Source organism: Palaemon carinicauda, chromosome 1, assembly GCF_036898095.1.
Source record: "Palaemon carinicauda isolate YSFRI2023 chromosome 1, ASM3689809v2, whole genome shotgun sequence".
Taxonomy (NCBI): Eukaryota; Metazoa; Arthropoda; class Malacostraca; order Decapoda; family Palaemonidae; genus Palaemon; species Palaemon carinicauda.
In genome coordinates, this window is record NC_090725.1 from 120,709,617 (window position 1) to 120,730,109 (window position 20,493).

Sequence of the window (20,493 nt, forward strand, 5' to 3'; positions counted from 1 at the left end):
CTCCTTGGGTATGGATCTTCAGAGTCGAGCTTTTCGGACTTGTCCGTCGGCCCCAAGGATCTTCCAAGCCCTAGAATGCATCCAGAGCATGCTGAGAAGGAACCGATGCTTAGTCAGGCAGTGGATGAGTCTAACAGGGACACTTTCATCGCTGGCCCTGTTCATCGAGTTAGGGAGACTCCACCTCCGCCCCCTTCAGTATCATCTAGCTGCTCACTGGATAAAGGACATGACGCTAGAGATGGGCTCCGTTCCTGTTTCCGAAGAGATGAGGTCTACTCTAACGTGGTGGAAGAACAGCATTCTTCTCAAGGAAGGTCTACCATTGGCTGTTCAGACCCCCGACCACCGTCTCTTCTCGGACGCATCGGACACGGGCTGGGGTGCGACACTGGACGGACAGGAATGCTCGGGAACATGGAATCAGGAGCAAAGGACACTTCACATCTATTGCAAGGAGTTGTTGGCAGTTCATCTGGCCTTGATAAACTTCAAGTCCCTCCAGCTTAACAAGGTGGTGGAGGTGAACTCCGACTACACCACAGCCTTGGCTTACATCTCCAAGCAGGGAGGGACTCATTCGAGGAAGTTGTTCGAGATCGCAAGGGACCTCCTCATTTGGTCAAAAGATCGAAAGCTCACGCTGGTAACGAGGCTCATTCAGGGCGATATGAATGTCATGGCAGATCGCCTCAGCTGGAAGGGTCAGGTCTTCCCCACAGAGTGGACCCTTCACAAGAATGTTTGCAGCAGACTTTGGGCCCTGTGGGGTCAGCCAACCATAGATCTATTCGCTACCTCGATGACCAAGAGGCTCCTCTTGTATTGTTCTCCGATTCCAGACCCAGCAGCAGTTCGCGTGGATGCCTTTCTGCTGGATTGGTCCCATCTCGACCTGTATGCATTCCCGCCGTTCAAGATTGTCAACAGGGTACTTCAGAAGTTCGCCTCTCACAAAGGGACACGGCTACGTTGGTTGCTCCCCTCTGGCCCGCGAGAGAATGGTTCACCGAGGTACTGCAATGACTGGTCGACGTTCCCAGGACTCTTCCTCCTAGAGTGGACCTTCTGCGTCAACCTCACGTAAAGAAGGTTCACCCAAACCTCCACGCTCTTCGTCTGACTGCCTTCAGACTATCGAAAGACTCTCAAGAGCTAGAGGCTTTTCGAAGGAGGCAGCCAGAGCGATTGCCAGAGCAAGGACGACATCCACTCTCAGAGTCTATCAGTCTTAATGGGAAGTCTTCCGAAGCTGGTGCAAGGCCAATGCAGTTTCCTCAACCAGTACCACTGTAACCCAGATTGCTGACTTCCTGTTACATCTAAGGAACGTAAGATCCCTATCAGCTCCTACGATCAAGGGTTACAGAAGTATGTTGGCAGCGGTTTTCCGCCACAGAGGCTTGGATCTTTCCTCCAACAAAGATCTACAGGACCTCCTTAGGTCTTTTGAGACCTCAAAGGAACGTCGGTTGTCCACTCCAGGCTGGAATCTAGACGTGGTCCTAAGGTTCCTAATGTCATCAGGATTTGAACCGCTCCAATCAGCCTCTTTTAAGGACCTCACATTAAAACTCTTTTCCTCGTGTGCTTAGCAACAGGTAAAAGAGTAAGTGAGATCCACGCCTTCAGCAGGAACATAGGTTTCACATCTGAAACGGCTACATGTTCCTTGCAGCTCGGTTTTTTGGCTAAAAACGAGCTTCCTTCCCGTCCTTGGCCTAAGTCGTTCGAGATCCCAAGCCTGTCCAACATGGTGGGGAACGAACTGGAGAGAGTACTTTGCCCAGTTAGAGCTCTTAAGTACTATCTAAGAAGGTCAAAACCATTACGAGGACAATCAGAAGCCTTATGGTGTGCTATCAAGAAGCCTTCTCTACCAATGTCTAAGAACTCAGTTTCTTACTACATCAGGCTTCTGATTAGAGAAGCAAATTCTCATCTGAAGGAAGAAGACCTTGCTTTGCTGAAGGTAAGGACACATGAAGTGAGAGCTGTGGCTACTTCAGTGGCCTTCAAACAGAACCGTTCTCTGCAGAGTGTTATGGATGCAACCTATTGGAGAAGCAAGTCAGTGTTCGCATCATTCTATCTCAAAGATGTCCAGTCTCTTTACGAGTACTGCTACACCCTGGGTCCATTCGTAGCAACGAATGCAGTAGTAGGCGAGGGCTCAGCCACTACATTCCCATAATCCCATAACTTATTAACCTTTCTCTTGAATACTTTTTATGGGTTGTACGGTCGGCTAAGAAGCCTTCCACATCCTTGTTGATTTGGCGGGTGGTCAATTCTTTCTTGAGAAGCGCCAAGGTTAAAGGTTGTGATGAGGTCCTTTAGTATGGGTTGCAGCCCTGTATACTTTAGCACCTTTGAGTTGATTCAGCCTCCCAAGAGGAACGCTGCGCTCAGTAAGGAAGACGATCTTATTAAAGGCAGAGTAACGGTTCAAGTCGACTTCCTTACCAGGTACTTATTATTTCATTGTTATTGTGGATAACTGATTATATGAAATACGGGATACTTAGCTATCCTTTAGTCTTGTACACTGGTTTTTCACCCACCCCCCTGGGTGTGAATCAGCTACATGATTATCGGGTAAGTTTAATATTGAAAAATGTTATTTTTATTAATAAAATAAATTTTTGAATATACTTACCCGATAATCATGATTTAATCGACCCTCCCTTCCTCCCCATAGAGAACCAGTGGACCGAGGAATAATTGAGGAGGTGTCAACAAGAAGTACTTGAGTACCTGGCCACAGGTGGCGCTGGTAAATACACCCCCTTCTAGTATTGTGATAGCTGGCGTATCCCTCCATAGAATTCTGTCGGGCAACGGAGTTGACAGCTACATGATTATCGGGTAAGTATATTCAAAAATTTATTTTATTAATAAAAATAACATTTTTAAGCATTTTTAGTTCTCCAATTTTGAACTAAAGGTGCAAAATACTGGTTATTCTTGACTGTGAATTATAATGAATTGCTGTATAGTTGTGCATGTTGCCTCAAGAATGTATTAAATGTTTAAACATATGTTATATAAGGTCTTTGTTACTTATCACATTCCAACCCCTGTTTGAATGTCAGGCCCTTGAGATGTCTGATAAGGCAAAGTAAAATCAATGCTGTATCTTGACACTGTTGACAGTTAGAAATAGGGTAGAGAGGCTATTCCTTCAATCCAAATTCTTTTGTCATTTTGATCTCTGTAAAACATAATCCTTCCCTAGATATTATCAAGTTAACAATTGTGTACTGCTCTGGTACTGTCACTTTTTAAGATTTATGTACTGTATTCTTTTATCAGCTTGTACACTTGAATGATGCATCTTGTTTCATAAGGGCTTACTTTTCAAATTCCTTTCAAATTATTTTCATCAACATTCTTCTACACTGTTTTATGGTTAATTGATTGTACAGCAATGTATATGAATTTTTTTACATCTTAATTTTTTTTTCATATGGTTAGGCAATGCTCCACAGTTCAATGGGTCCAGTTGGAGGAGGTGGTTCAAGTGATGGCTTACGTCGACCAATGACAAGTATGAGAGGAACTGGGTATTCATCTCACAGTAGTGTGTTTGACCCTCTCAATCAGGCAAGCAAAGGGCCAGCACCGCCATTAGTGTCCAGATCTGAAGAAAGGTAATTGAAAATTTAATTCATGTATGTAGAGTACCAAGTCATACTTTCAATTGTTTGGGATACATTTGTCAGTTTTGTACTGTCAGATATCATGAATCCCACCCTGCTATTTGCAATTATTACTATTTGTGGGAAGTCACTGACATACAGTAAAGCAATATACAGTATATGAATATTTATTCACAATTTTATGAAACCAATTAAAGGAATATAAAAGACTAAAAGCTATTATAGTAATTACATAATTGCTTGTAAATTCACCCCTATAGCAGTATCAGTCTTAACTCGTTCTCCCATAATACTGTATGTAATATAGTAATGTATGGTGTGCTGTATTTGATCTTATTTAACTCATTGCTTTCATGTCTGGTGAGTTAAGGTGAAATCATAATTATATAAGTATAAAAACAAAACAGTATTATAGAAGGCCAACTACAGCACAGTACAGTAGTACCTAGGTTTACAACTAACTTTTAATATGAACAAAGCAGTATACAAATATGAAAATTCAAATCGATTTATGAGTGTTATATCAGTTTGTGATGAAAAATTTCCTTCCATCTGACAACTTTTTGTGGACTAGTATGAATGAGACTTAACATGTGTACCCATATACCACGCAACAGTATTCAAAGACATTTTACCACATTGTGTTTCACATTAGCATACAAACCCCCTTGCTCAGTGCCTAACTTATCCACTCTCTGAGCAGCACTAGGGGAGGAATCATCTTGTGTGCATGTCTTTGGAGCTGTGTTTTGTACAACTGTGATCGTGTGTTCTTTGCCAAGTTGTGATTGCTAATGTTCATCATAAGGCATAATTTGATATGTTGTAAAGTTAACGGTATCATGGTAATGGCATCCAAGATGATTAAGAAAGAAGGTTAGAAGAAGGAAAAAGTTACTTGAGAAGTGAAAAAAGAAATTATTGCGAAACATGAACAGGGTATGTGTATAGCTGACCTGCAAAACTGTACGATCATACTACAAAATCTACAACGGGTATAGTTATAATCCTTACCAATAAAGAAGATATCAAAGCATTTGACAATGCGAAACTGTTGCGGACATTGATGAATTGGTGACAATGTCTTCTTAACGTTGAAAGGTTTCTGCTTATCTGGATTGATGAGAAGCAGTTTGCAGGTGATGGGATTACTGAAAACACAACTGATTTTTGTGAAAAAGCAATGGTATTGGAGCTGTATAAGGTGCAGCATCAAGAGAATGCAGAGATTTTAACTGAGGGGGACGAGGAACAGAGCGACACACTTACGGCAGTTGCAGTTGATTACTTATTTCAGTGCCTATCTCTTAAGAGGCACTTGCACCTACTGCACATTGATACCATGCCAAAGCACTACGTACATTGCATTAAACAAACCAAGTATCACATAGATTCATCATCATCATCTCCTCCTACGCCTATCGACGCAAAAGCCCTCGGTTAGATGTCGTCAGTCATCTCTGTCTTCAGCTTTTAGATCAAAACTTCTCCATTCATCCTCTCCTACTTCTTGCTTCATAGTCCTCAGCCATGTAGGTCTGGGTCTTCCAACCCTTCTTGTGCCTTGTGGAGCCCAGTTGAAATTTTGGTGCACTAATCTCTTTTGAGGAGTGCAAAGAGCATGGTCAAACTATCTCCATCTGCCCCTCACCATGATCTCATCCACATATGGCGCTCGAGTAATCTCTTGTAGTTTCCTTTCTAATCCTGTCCTGTCATTTACCTCCCAATATTCTTCTCAGGGCTTTGTTCTCAAATCTACAAAATCTGTTGCATATTGTTTCATTGCCATACCAATACTCACGTCCATACAGTAACACCGATCTCACTAAACTGATATATAGCTGGATTTTTATGTGTAATTTCAGGTGATTTGATTTCCAAATTTTATTTAACCTAGCCATTGTCTGATTTGCTTTTTTCAATCTTTCATTAAACTCCAATTCTGAAGACCCTCTATTAGAGATCAGTTCCTGAATATTTAAATGATTCTGCCACATTAAATCTTTCTCCTTCCAATGATATTTCATCTTACATTGCATATTCCGTTCTCATCATTTCTGTCTTTCTTCTATTTATCTTGAGCCCAACGTCCTGTGATATTTCATGCATTCTGGTAAGCAAGCATTGCAAATCTTGTGGTGTTCTGCTAATAAGGACAGCGTCATCAGCATACTCTAGGTCAGCTAATTTCCTATTACCAATTCATTCCAATCCTTCTCCACCATCTCCAACTGTTCTATGCATTACAAAATCCATGAGAAGGATAAACAACATATGTGACAACATATTCCCTTGGAGTACTCCACTGTTCACTGGAAATTCATCTGATAGGACTCCACTAACATTAACTTTGCACTTATTATTCTCATGAACAGACTTAATGAAATTTACAAATATAAGAGGAACTCCATAATAAAACACGGCTCTCCACAAAATTGGCAGGTGGACACTATCAAAGGCTTTTTCATAGTCCACAAATGCCATCAACAGTGGATTCCTGTATTCTACACATTGCTGTACAACATGTTTTAAAATGAAAATTTGGTCAGTGCAACTTCTACCTTTACTAAATCTTGCTTGTTCATCTCTCAGCTTTTCATCAATCTTTCTCTCTAGCTTCAATTTCAAACACACTGAATTCATTCATGGGTACGTCAAGGTCTTCTTCAGCTTCAGGTATATTAATCAAATTATTCCCTTCATATCTCCTATTCATGACCTCACTAAAGTGTTCCATCCAACGTTTCCTTTCTTCATCTTCTGAGTTATCAGATCCATCCCTTTGATGGGTATATGCTTCTTCTTTGCCCCAGTAGAGATTTCATTAATAATTCTGTGAGTAATTCTTACACTATAGCCACTCTCTGAATTCATAGCTTTGTCAGCCTCATCTGCTTTTCTGTCTAAATACTCTCTCCAGTCATTCCTGACTTTTCTTTTGACTTCACTACCAATACTGGAATATTTAGCGTGCAGCATGCTCTAGCTTGTAATTTTCATTACTCCCTCAAAAACTTTCAATAGTCAATTTCTGTCTTTGTCTCCTTTTTATAGTATCCCAAATATCATTTAATTTCCATGGCTTTCTCCTTGTAACTACATGTCCCAAAACTTCATGTTCATAATATCACACCCTTCTTCATTAATTGTCTGCTCTTCTTCGTCTCTAAGACTGCAAATCGATTCCTACATTCAATTGCAAAGGTTTCTCTGTGCTCATCTTCTAGAAGCTTTGTTGTATCAAACCTAGATGTTATATCCACATTTCTGTTGAGTGCTTTCAGTTTTGATTTCGGTGTGGCAAGGAAGAGCTGGTGATCAATACCAATATATGCACCTCTATAGCTTCTCAAATTTCTCAGTACTTTTCTTTTTATTAATGGCTATGTAATCTTTTTGATTTTTGTAATTACCACATGATGAAGTCTCCATGTACATTTGTGGATGTCCTTGTGCTGGAAAAGAGTACCTGAAATAACAAGAATGACGAACAAAAACTTATAAAATGGACTCCATTTTTATTTGCAACTTCACCAAGTCCAACACCCATCACATTCTCTATGCCTTGATTAATCTTTCCAACTTTAGCATTAAAGTCACCTATCACAATTTTCATATCTCTCTTGAGTCTCATCTATTGCACTCTGCAATTCTTCAGAGTATTCATCTTTCATTTCTTCAGGGGCATCATTTGTTGGTGCATAACACACTATAATGCTCATACTGCACTGCTTTGATTTAAACTTTGCAAATAGTAATTTTCTATTTACAGCTCTCCACTCAGTTAATGCCTTTTCTGCTCTTGGATTCATCATCATTCTTACCCCTTCTCTTCCAACACCATCAGTTCTTCCTGAATAGATATATATATTGCCTTGGTTCTAAGATTTCCTTACCTATCCCCTTATAAGACATTTCCCTTTGGGCCAAGATATCTAAATCATACTTCATAGATTCATTCTCAACCTGCTGTAACTTTGCAATCTGATTCATGGTTCTAACATTCCAATTACCAATTTTCTATTTTTCTTTAGTATTTATAAACCGGGAGATTCTTAGCACCCCACTACACCTGGGACTAGGGGCCATTCTGTCATTTTTGCTTTCCATAGACTGACTAAATCCATAGAGAATTCATTGGCTAGATACATCAAAGGATAGCCAGTTCCTTGTGATGGGCAGTGCCTATCTAACTAAGGCAAGTGACCCCTGCTGGTCCATACTGATTCAAGTAAGATCATCCACCAGGCATCAAGGGTATGAGCCGAAGAGACATCTTCGTCTTTCGCTGTTCTCTACAGGCGACAACTTGATGTTCGCTTACTCGCCGTTTGCTGTTCGCCACCTTGTGTTGATCACTAAGCCAGCTCAAGATTAAATTCTCTCCTCTATTGGGCTTACGCTACTTTGGTAGCCCTCCCACCTAGAGTTAAAGGAGCTGCTCCTGAGTCTCTCTCTTCGGAGAGTGCTCTCATCAAGACAACATAGATCGTCTTCTCACCTCTCTCTTGGGCTTACACTACTTCAGTAGCCCTTCCAAGTAGAGTTGAAAGAGTTTAACCTCTGGGAACCTAACCCAGCCCTCTCCATCGACAACTGGGATAATGCACGAGGGTTACCTTTGGCACTTGATACCCCTCTTGCCTATTGAGTTTTGTTTGTTTCTCACAAACAGGGTTTCTTCGGTTCCCAAAGTTCTCATTGCATGCAAATTGAAGAAACCGCAGTCATGTTGCCAGGTTTCTTCAATGAATCTTGCACGTTCGCAGACGTTCATCCCGCATGAATTTACGTTCTTCACCTTCACTTCCTTCTTACCACAGAAGGAGGCAGATCCCTTATATTGCAACGGGAGGCACAACCCGATGGTGTTAGCATCCCCCCTCATTCTCTCATTCTCAGAAGATTGAATTCATTGCTGTCTAATGTGACAGAGCTATGGCAACTTAGTTGCTAGAATTCTGGTCAACCTTGGGATGGGTGACCCACTAGAACACCAGAGGCTGTTGTCATCTTGTGCACTCCCAGTCTCCGTTGGCATGTACGCTCTTGGACCTTCATGTGAGCCCCTTCAGCCTCCATCTGCAAAATCCTTTCCCAAAGAAACATATTTGCCCAACCTTTCATGAGACTCAGTCTTGTTCGTGAACTCAGACAATGGCTCTCTTCCGTAATCGGAACTCTACCTTCGGCTGGAGTTGTTCGAAGAGAAGATCTTCCTTTCTCATCCTAGAGCGAGGTTTTTCCAACGAAGGTAAAACCCTTCCTACAAGCTTGAAATATTTGGCTCATGTTTTTCACCTAGGACAGAGAGTCCACATCCAATGCAAGAGAAACTCTTGTCTCTTCCATCCTCCTTTAGATGGTGGGAAGCGGTTCTCTTTATCCTTGTGATTGGAACACCCGGTCTCATGGGAAGAGCGGTTCGTCAAGATACCGCTGAGCTTCTTTGTTCACTTCTTACAGAAGTCTCCAGCTTAGCCTCTACTTGTGGAATGAGTTTGATATTCAAACTCTGTCATATGATGAGAAGGCTTAAGATCATGCAAACAGTTAGCCCTGTACAGGATCGACCACTAGGTCTAATACTCCTAGCTCCCCTTTTTGGGATATCCTTCTTCAGCCTGTCATGTCGGGGAATGATGCTTCAGTTTAGCCAAGCACCGAGGGTTGTCACAAGGGTTTCTGCCCTAAAGTTAACCTTCACCTTCAGGATCGGCCTTGTCTCTGAAGACTTCAGACGACTGGCTGATCCTAACAGCCTTGAGCCCCTCCGAGACATCTCCTCGAGTTTACCATAACCTGAGCATTGAAGTAATCTCAGAAGAGACTTGACTGTCATATTGAATACGGATATCTATAGAAATGGTCATCAGCCTGCAGAAACCTCCTCAGGTTTGACAAGACCACATCAGTTTCCATAGAATCCAACTTTTTCAGGAACAGCCAGATCCCTGTTCTTCGGCACCAGGTAACTTCCTTTCCTTTGGCTATCTATGAGATCTGAGCAAGAGACACTCCTGATAAGGAGGTTGCCAAATAAGAATATCATCCAGGGAGTTAATCTCCTCGGTTCTTCTCCGAATTGATTTTTCCCTCCAGATGCATCAAAGAAAAGGGGGAGGGGCATGCTGTACCACTCGGCCTCTGGGCTGTGGTCTGAGCTCGAATGAAACCGCCTCTTAAACCTCTCAGAGATGAGGGCAACATTCCTGCGGGAAAGAGGTACCACCTCCCTTCCAGGGGAACTTGGTTTGAGCTCCGGCCCGTTTCTCTTACAATGCCCAATGTCGACCTTCTACTTGGGCTAGAACTCGGGGATGGGAAACAAAGAGTATGGCCAAGAGGATTGCTTCTAGATGCTGGAACTCTCCTTTCCGTTGTGGGGAGAATCACCAACTATGGCAGCAGATGTTGATAGTGTCTTTCCCGTCTGCAGAAAAGACTTCCTTCTCCCTTTGGTCTTCCCTTCGAAGGATTCTTCCAGCAAAGAGAGGGATTCATCCACTCCCCCTGCTGAGGGAGTACTCTCCTCTGCCAGCCACTATGCAGCAATTTTCCTGCTCTCTCGAATGATTGCTGACAATGGCAGCAAATGGTGGCTGCCTTTCCCATCCATGAGAGAATCTTCCTTTTCCCGGTTTGTCTCCCCTTTTGGGGGATTCCTCCCACGGGAATTTAGTTCGCCCCTGCTCTGCCATTGCCCTTCAGAGCAGGCCTTGTCATCAGCAGTCTTGTCTCATTAGACAGACTCGTCTCGCCTACTAACGTAGCTGATAACATTATGACATGCCAATACTCACTTACTAGCCAAGTTAGTGATGAACCTGTTTTGGTTTTAACTTTTAACTTATTGTTATTCTCAAGGGCCAGCAAGCCTTCAATTGTGAATGGTAAGTTTGATTTGTCTGTCTGGTTGCTTACATTAAACCAACTTCCATTGTTTGGTCTAATGGACATAATTATATAGTGTTCCTTCAATAAAGGTTCTAAATGTTTACTGCACCTTTCAGAGTTGAGTTCCTTCCATATGAGTCTTAAATTTTTGAAATACTTTATACTATAGCTTAACTTTTGCATTTCTGCATACTGCACTGTACTTAGATTGTGAGACAGAGGACCAAGTTTGGTAGCTGGATTCTTATAACCCTCCTCTTGCTAAAGTAAGCGCTCTTAAACAACATCGTTTTAATTTGGGAGATGACGTTTCATACCGTAGATGTTCTTAAATTTTATTGTAATTGGTGATGTATCTGCTAAGCTGGTCGGTTGTATCATGTGATCACTCTGGATGACAATGCATTTTCGTTCACTTACAAACTCGGCCACTAGTTCATCACATGTTTGCTTGTTCATCACGGGTTTGCTTTAATGTTGTAATTTCAAACACTCATATTTTTATTACCCTTACAATTCTGGCTATAAAACGACCTAAATATTATAATAGATTCTTTGTTATTTAGTTAATAATGATAGTTAATAATAACAGAAAGTTAATCCTCAAATTGAATACATCGCTGCGTCTCAGGAAGTGTCATTGCATAGGCATCTCTATCCCTTTGGAGGTGCTGTTACACAGGCATCTCTTCCACTTGTGAGGTGCCATTATCTGTGCTATGCCTTTCAGCCATGAGCCTCAACATATGCACAACACTAACATGCCAGTTGTAAACAAGATCAGTGTTAGGACTCAGTATGCTGGAAAGTGTACAATAAAACTAATTTATTACATTTTTAAGGTAGGTTTTTAAAACCATAGAGCATATACCTTTTAATTCCCTAGAATTTTGGTGAATAAGTCTTCAAATGGTTATCACTTTCAATAAGAATAGCTACTTGGTTTAAAGATTCAATTGTAATTTCTAGTTTTGTTTAGTTTCTAAGCCTGTATACATTTTGACTTGTATAACATTAATCAGTTACCTAACATTATTATAGAATATAATGCCATCTTCATAGTCCATCATTACACTAATAAACGAAAATATATAAGGCAGGGTTTGCAAGGTTATCCACTCAAGGCTCTTTGTGGGTAAGAATATACTTGATAGTTTATTCCAACGTTTCAGAAGGCTTCCTTTGACTAATCTAGTAGGGTCTTTGTTATATTGGGAATTTAATACCATTAACTTCTTTTTGGGTAGCTCAGTACAGTAATCAACTTAGTTCTAGATTCATAGTAATATTTCAGACCTAACCTTCCCAGTTTCACCCCTGACTAAATGCTGAAGTGGTAACATATGGGGTCATTCACACAATTCAGTTAGTGTTCTGGTGATTCATGGTTTATCCCAGCATTGGAAATTGTAAGAAGGGCATCACAAGCTCCAAGGCCATTACTAAAGCCAAATTGCAAACTTGTAACGAATGATTACTTTCAACAAATCTATTTTTTTAAGGAAAGGCCAAAAACCTTTCCTTTATTCTCCAGAAGTGACATGGCCATTGCCGCCTCATTGGCTTTGGCTTTATCCACGAAGACTTGAGGGAAGAGCATCTGTACATTGGATCACTGTATAAAAAACGCTACCTCCACTTTCTTTTGATTAAAATCCTTATCCTGAGCTTTGCCTTAGTAAAGTTCTTCAATGCTTCATGGAGGGGCTTACACACTTGCTTTGCTACCACTGAGGTGGCCATCTGAACCTCCCTCCCATAGCCCCTGCTTCCAAGGATTCTATGGTAGACGCAAAGATGAACAAGGTCTGTCTGTCACTAATTCCACAGTCCAAATGGAAATGGTCCCCCAATCGATTGGTCCCAACCAGAGTTCCCACTTTACGAAACCATTTTAGTTCCATGAACCCCTCAAGGTCTTAAATTACACTCTGGGCAAGGTAGAATCACCTTTAACCCCTTTGTTATGATGACGTTATACGTCAAAAACATGCCTGGTGATACAGACGGTGACGTCCAGATATGTCATTATTATTAGCAGCATTATTATTACAAGCTAAGCTATAAATATAAACCATGTGGAGATTAAAATTACTTGCATAACGTATAAGAAGAGTACATACAGTATAGAATATGGTCGTATATCACATACAGTTTACACTTGGGAAATTTCACTAAAAAATCTCCTCTTCTCCCTGATATCAGCCCCTCCTTTCTTCCACCAACCAACAAAGTCTTTGGGATTCTACCCTTTATTTCTGATTGTGTAAGTTATTTAGTCCGTTTTTGTGTTACCATATAATATTACACCTCTCATTAGCCAATGGCATTATTCCCTACTTGAGGCATTACTCAAATCCCCCCTGAAACCCCCAGCTTAGAGATGTAGGAGTCCTCACATCTCACCCCACCACCAACTGAAAAACTTGCAATTCTAGTCCTTATTCATGATTACATAAGGTCTATTTTAGTGTATTTCTGTTGACATATATGTTCAAATCACACAAAAAGTACTATTGAGAGTTCTTCAATTCTCCGCCTCCCATGAATCCCATCCCAAACGTTAGTGAAATGTTTTACCAGTAATGCAAGTTGTTGACACACGACAAGATTTGCTTTTTATTATTTCATTCCTTTTTTCTCAACTATCACTTCTACAAATTAATATCAGCTTCATGTCTTATATGTTTCATATTAGTGTTGCTCTTGGTTTTCACTAGTAAAAGGTAGCTTACTGTCATTTTTTCCATTTATTGACATTCTACACAGTATGTCATGTTCTTACCATGCGCAGTCTCTATTTCCAAGCCTGTGAAATACCCAAAAGAGGAATGATCCAGTTCATTGTGACAGTCACATGCAAGATAGAATGACAAGAACAAACAAACCTCGTGTCTAATGAACTAAATTTATACTCTCTCTCTCTCTCTCTCTCTCTCTCTCTCTCTCTCTCTCTCTCTCTCTCTCTCTCTCTCTCTCTCAAAACAAATGGATGGTTTCATTATATATCTGTATAACGTAAAGTCCATTATTACTGACAAATAGTTTTATATCTTTCGACAGCTACTTATCGTTTAATTATTACGGAATAGCATAGTCACTTCAATGAATATAAAGTTTTGTTTTTACACCTAAAATCATAGTACAGTACTGTACTTTACCATACCCGGTGATTATACCTTATAGAATATTTTTTGTGTCTAAGGAAACAAATAGATATTTTCATTACATTTCTGTACAACGTAAAGTCTATTATTACTGAAGAGTAGTTTTATATCTTTCAACAGCTATCGTGGAATTTTTACGGAATAGCATAGTCTTTTCGATGAATATAAAGTTTTTATTTTTACACAAAATTACAGTGCTTCCCCTTATTTAGAGAAAATTATATAAAACAAATTTCTGAAAGATTATTCTATAATCACTTCACAGTGAATGGAAAAAAATATTTTGGTTGTTTAGAGTGAAATACAATGGAAAGTAAAGCAAATTTTTAAAAATTTATTTTGTAATCAGCTGTAAATACAAACAGGTGAGCAAGTATATCTGATGGTGACTAATTTTGTATATAGTTTGAGTAGCGAATCCGCGCCCTCGTAGTAAAGCGGTTAAGCAGTAACTCCCTCATTGTCTTAGCTGCTGATTTTGCCATTTTGCCCATAAAGGGAGTTTTCTGGCCAGGCACTGTCGTTCCGATCACTGATGCATCATACAAACTGTGGTCAAGAAGAAAACCTCTAGCATCTGATATTGCTTTTTGTTAAGGTATTGAGAGCAGCTTTGTATGACATCAGAACAACCTCCTTCAGTGTTTGCTGGGTACATGCCCTATGAGATGGATCTTGAATCTCAATATCATTGAATGGCAAATCAGTATATTTATACTGACAAACATTTGAGTCAGGCCAGAATGCGCATCCATCACAGGATCATCAATACTTACCTACCAAATCCCCCTCCTCTATGTCCATGGCAGAATCCCCTCTGCCGCATCCCCCACCACTACTGCGCCTTCAATACATGGAATGGAAGGAAAAACTCCTACTGGACCCTTCCTTTGAAGATGGGATCCTGAAGGCCCAGCAACAGCCAAATCCTTAGAAGCGAAAAGAATAGTCCCCTTTGAGCCTTCCTTGGAAGCTGAAAACCTAAAGTTACAGCCACAGCCGAATCTGCCGGAGCAGAAAAAAAGAGGCCCCTGGAGTTTCCCGTGGAAGCTGCTAACCTGAAAGCCCCACTCCGGCTGAATCCAAAGGGCCTGAAGAAATAACTCTCATCGGAGCCCTCATTAGAAGCTAGTAACCCAAAGGGCCAGCAGCAACCATATCCCTAGGCTGGAGTATGTAGGAATCAGAAAACAGATAAGCAGTACCTGGACAGGCCCCATCTTTTGTGAGCTGACTGCAGAGAGAATGTATCGATGCCTCTACTATTCTAGCTATCAGCAAGTTGTACCAAATCTAGGCGGTTAGGTCACCTACTTAGTGGATCCCTGACGTGGATCTGACCTAGGCAATGAAATGGTTATCAAGATGTACCCGGAGGGATATTTCCTTAGGCTACCCAAGGGATCCTTGATAATTCCAGTACAGTAGACAGACCTCCCTCTGCAGAGTCTAGGTCATCCACAGATCAAAGTCAGCAACATGGATATGAGCCTGATTCACTAGGCCCCATTTCTGAAACCACTAACCACTGAAGTTGGGATATCAAGGTTAATGAGATCTCCAAGATCCATGGAGAACGCACAGCACCGCCCCAAAAAAATTTGTGTGTGAAAATTTGGTGCTCACACAATATGCGAGATCTCAAGTGTTAAATGAGAATATACAGTATTATTGTAATTTACTAAATTAATTTTAGGCCCAAAAATGACTATTTGAAAAAAAATAATTAGAATATTGAAAACATATTACTGTATCTATCTGCCACTAGAAACCTGAGATATAGAAGGGTATGTGATATAGATTTTCATATACTGTAATATATTTATAAATCCGCAAGGTACTGAAGAAGCCATAGGTGAATCACGATATAGTGAGGGATCACTGTGCTTAAAAGCAGTTGGGCACTACATTCGTCAGTAGGTCTTGAAATGTGGAAAGTGTATAGTAGCCTATACATATTCAAGTTTGCTCCTTTACCTGCCATTCTTGGCTTGTTTGTAACTTCACCTACCATGTGCAAAGCACCTTTTTTGACAGCTTAGTTAAGTTAGAAAAGTGTTGGGGCTTGTCACTACTCAGTTGGATGACCTCTTGGGAACAATAGATGCTTTTTACCAGCAATGATGTGAGTGTTTTTTCATCTGGTTCTGAATCCCTTAATATGGCAAGTGATTCCATTTTAGCTACTTAAAAATAAAGACTTTTACTCATTCTCTACTTCTTTACCATGGTTTATCTGGTGTGTATCAATAGTTCAGTTTTTTGTGAACCACAGTCTTAATAGACCAGTTTGAAACATAAGGAAAGGTAGTAGGTTAGCCAGGGCACCAGCCACCTGTTGAGATACTACCACTAGAGAGTTATTGAATCCTTTGACTGGCCAGACAGTACTACATTGGATCCCTCTCTCTGGTTACAGCTCATTTTTTCTTTGCCTAAACATACACCGAATAGTCTGGCCTATTCTTTACACATTCTCGTCTTTCCTCATACACCTAACAATGAGATTACCAAACAATTTTTCTTTGATCAAGGGGCTAATTACAGTACTGTGATTGTTCAGTGGCTACTTTCCTTTTGGTAAGGGTAGAAGAGACTCTTTAGCTATGGTAAGCAGGTTTTCAAGGAGAAGGACACTCCAAACCATTGATCTCTAGTTTTGGGTAGTGCCATAGCCTCTGTACCTTGGTCTTCCACTGTTTTGGGTTAGAATTTTCTTGCTTGAGGGTACACTCAGGTATACTATTCTATCTTGTATTTTTTTTTTCCTTTTTTTTATTATTTTATTTATTTTTTCTTCCTCTTGTTTTTTTTGAAATGGTGTGTTGGGCAGGCTTAATAGAAAGGCCATGGATGCCTGGTGGTTTATCAAGAGGTTTTCTTTTCCTTATCTGATTCTTTTACTTTTCAAAACCATCCTCACTGTCCTCCCTTCAGTTGAAGTGGCTATCCTGGAGTGTATTTAGCCTTGCATGGTGTATCGGCTCCTCCATGTTGACTAGTTTTTCCGACTTTTTTTTCTATAGTCTATGGGTTTGATCAATCACTTTATTTATATTTATTTACATATTGTTCTTGTTATCATTCTTGTTAATTTTGTTTTTAAGTATGATGTATCTTTTTTTATCACCATTTATTCTTATGCTCTCTGGAGACATTGAGCAAAATCTGGGACCAGTTCGTCCTAGATTTCGTCAATGTCGTCTACTATATTGCAATATTTGTGTTCTTCATGTAAATATTCAAGACCTTACAGTTGCGTCCAGACAGTATGATATTATTTTGTGCTCAGAAACTTTGGTTTCTAATATGAGGCACTCATCTGAGCTCCTTATAACTGGTTTTAAGAAGCCAATAATGTTGAAAAGCGATTCCATCCCTAGGGCCAGGGGAATGGTGGTGTATATAAGGACCGAGTACCCTGCTTCTCATAAGTCCTGCTATGAATGTGGATGTCATGAGATTTAGGTAATAAAAATTTGTGGCAGGCATAAGAACTTCTATTTGTCTTCGATCTACCAAAATCCTGACATGGATGATTCTATCTTCGATTGTGTTCTTACCATTATGGCTAAGATACAAGAAGATGATAGAAAGGCCTCTTTTGTCTTTGTTGGTGATTTTAATGCTCACCTTAGGGAGTGGTTAAATTGTGTTTCTCCTACCGATTGCCATGGCTTTAGAGCTTTAGACTTTGCCTCTGAATCAGGCTGTGAGCAAATCATAAGTGAAGCTACTCACAGGTCTGGCAAATGCTTGGACCTCATATACACTGACTCCCCTGGCGTTATAACAAGTAAGATTGGTTCTCCAGTCGGGACATCTGATCATGCCTTGATTTCATTAGTAGTGAAGACAGAGCAGCCTGTCCCTGATGTATCTTACTCATGTAAGATTTATATGAAATCTCAAGCAGACTGGAATGGGATTTTGCATAATCTTTTAGGCTTGAAGTGGTCACATTTGTACAGTAGAGTTGATCCTGTTGTTCCTTTCAATGAGAATCTATTCAGCATAATTGATAGGCATATCCCTTCTCGTGTACTAAGGTACCTAGTGAAAGACAAACCAGGGTTCAGTGATGACTGTAGATGTGTTTATTTTGAGAAGCAGGAGGCCTATCATCTTTGGACGAGTAACAGATCAGATTTGACCGGGAATAACTATACTCAGCTTACAGCTTTTGCTCAGAGAGTTTATGCTTCAACTGAAAAAGAATACAATTTAAGCATAAAAGAAACCCTTTCTGGTACAACCCAGGAGCATAAGTGGTGTACCCTAAAATCTGCACTCTTTGGTGAAGATGCAACAGTTCCTCCTTTACTTGAACCAGATGGCTCTGTCACTCACTGTCCAAAGGAAAAGGCAACCCTTTTGGTAGATGTGTTTGACAGCAAACAGAGTAATGAGAAACTTGAACTTCCTCATTCCTGTTTTACTGAGGCTAAACTAACTAGTTTAGCTTTTTGATCTCGTGAAATTAAAGCTCTGTTTGATAGACCTTGATGCTTATGGAGGTGTAGATCCAAATGGTATTTTTCCTTTGTTTTTTATAAAGTCTACAGATTTCTTAGCTCCAAAGTTATCTGTTATTTTGCGCAAGTTAGCAAGAAGAGGAGCTTTTAGCACTTGTTGGAGAATTGGTAATGTTACTCCTCTATGTAAATGTGTTTGTGGTAGCTCAAGTCCAACTTATTACCGCCCAATTTCCATAACTCCCATATTATCTAAAAGTTTTTGAACGTCTTTTGACAAAATGTCTTAATAGGTTTGCTGAAGGTAATCATCTGTTCCCTAGTTTGCAATCTAGTTTTCGCAAAGGCCTTGGGGTATGGGATCCCCTTCTTACAATCTCCCATGCTGTACAGAAATCCCTTGATTGTAGTCGGGAAGTTTGTATGATTGGCCTTAATTTTAGCGCTTCCTTTGACCGTGTTAATCATGATGCCCATGTTTTCAAACTCAAACAGTTAGGAGTGGGTGAGTCATTTCTTAGAATCAATATTGAATTTTTAAGTAATAGATCGCAAAGAGTTGTTGTTGATGGGCACCATAGTGAGTATAGGAATGTGATATGTGGTGTTCCTCAAGGTAGTTTTCTTGGCCCATTACTTTTCATACTATATACACATGACTTGTGGTTTGGTCTAGAAAACAAGCATGTTGCATATGCAGATGATGCTACTCTCTTTGCATCAATCCCATCTCCTCAATGTAGATCTGTGGTTGCTGAATCCCTTGATAGAGATCTAGCTAAAATTAGTGCATGGTTTGAATTATGTGGTATGAAGTTGAATCCTAACAAAACTCAAAGTATGATTGTAAGTAGGTCAAGGACTGTGGCTCCTCAACATCCTGATCTCAGGATCGATAATGTTTCTTTGACTTGATATGACTTTTAAAATTTTAGGTGTGATTCTCGACAGCAAATTTACTTTTGAGAAATAAATTAGGTCTGTCTTCTTCAATTGCACAAAAAATTGGCTTATTGAGAAAGTCTTTCAAGATTTTTGGTGATCAATCTATTTTGAAGAAGTGTTTTAAATCTTTCATTTTACCTTGTTTTGAGTATTGTTCTCCTGTCTGGTCTTCAGCTCCCTATTCTCATCTTAATTTGTTGGACAGGAACTTACGGTCTATTAAATTTCTTATTCCTGATCTAGATATTAATCTCTGGCGCCACCGTCATTCAATTAGTTCATTTTGTATGTTGCATAAGATTTTTTTTTATAATTGGGACCATCCTTTACATTCTGATCTTCCCTGACAGTTCCATCCTGTTTGTAATACTAGGTATGCAATTAATTCTAATAGTCAGGCCTTCTCCGTCATGAGGCTCAATACTACACAGTACTCTAGAAGTTTTATTCCAGCTGTGACCAGGTTGTGGAATGATCTTCCTAATCGGGTATTTGAATCAGTAGAACTTCAAAAATTCAAACTCGCAGCAAATGTTTTTATGTTGAACAGGCTTACATAAGTCCTTTTATAGTTTATATATCAAATAACTGTTTTAATGTTGTTAATGTTTTTGAAATATTTTATTTTAATTTTCATTACTTCCTTTATCATTTATTTATTTCCTTATTTCCTTTCTTCGCTGGGCTATTTTTCCTTGTTGGAGCCCTTGGGCTTATAGCATTTTGCTTTTTCAACTAGGGTTGTAGCTCAGCTAGTAATTATGATAATAATAATAATAATAAAAGTGATCTGCAGGACTGGACCATCCGTAGTTAAGTATCCGAGAAGGTTGTCACACTAATTCAGTCTGCTCGTATGAGCAATTTCTAAGGTGGTTCACTCAAACATATCTGCTTTGCAACCTTGTAGACTGAGTGTCCTCTATAAGGTATGATATACCATTATTTCATATCAAAAGCAGTAGTTAGTTAAATTTTTTATGAAGGTCTGTCTAAGAATGTATCAGTAACTAGAACTAGCAAGGTTCTTATTGTTAGAACTCTTAAGGTGTTGTTTCAAAAAGATATTCCAATCTCAGCTGACTTTGGTACTCGAGTATCTTAGGATTAGACATCTACTTTCAGGTATTATAATAGATGTATTCAAGCCTCTCAATGTAGGCCGCCAGAAATCAGGTCTACTAGTCAGGAATGGCATGAGGTTTTACATGGGTAGTAGGTTTAAATTTGAATACGAGGCCTGTCTAAAAAGTATCCGACCTTATGCCAGAAAAAATATTTCACATACCTGACAGGATTTGGACCCTAATCCCCTTCGAAGTAGGCCCGTTGTGCTTGCACACA

The 20,493-nt window shown here is 39.9% G+C and overlaps 1 protein-coding gene across 1 annotated transcript in view; it reads left to right on the forward strand.

Moving 5' to 3' along the window:
* LOC137651331 (intraflagellar transport protein 88 homolog) overlaps positions 1 to 20,493 on the forward strand; it is a 361,406-nt gene that overhangs the window by 108,791 nt on the left and 232,122 nt on the right. Inside the window, exon 4 of the mRNA XM_068384619.1 lies at positions 3,478 to 3,653. Within this exon, the coding sequence (XP_068240720.1) occupies positions 3,478 to 3,653 (176 nt within the window). The remainder of the gene's footprint in view (positions 1 to 3,477; positions 3,654 to 20,493) is intronic.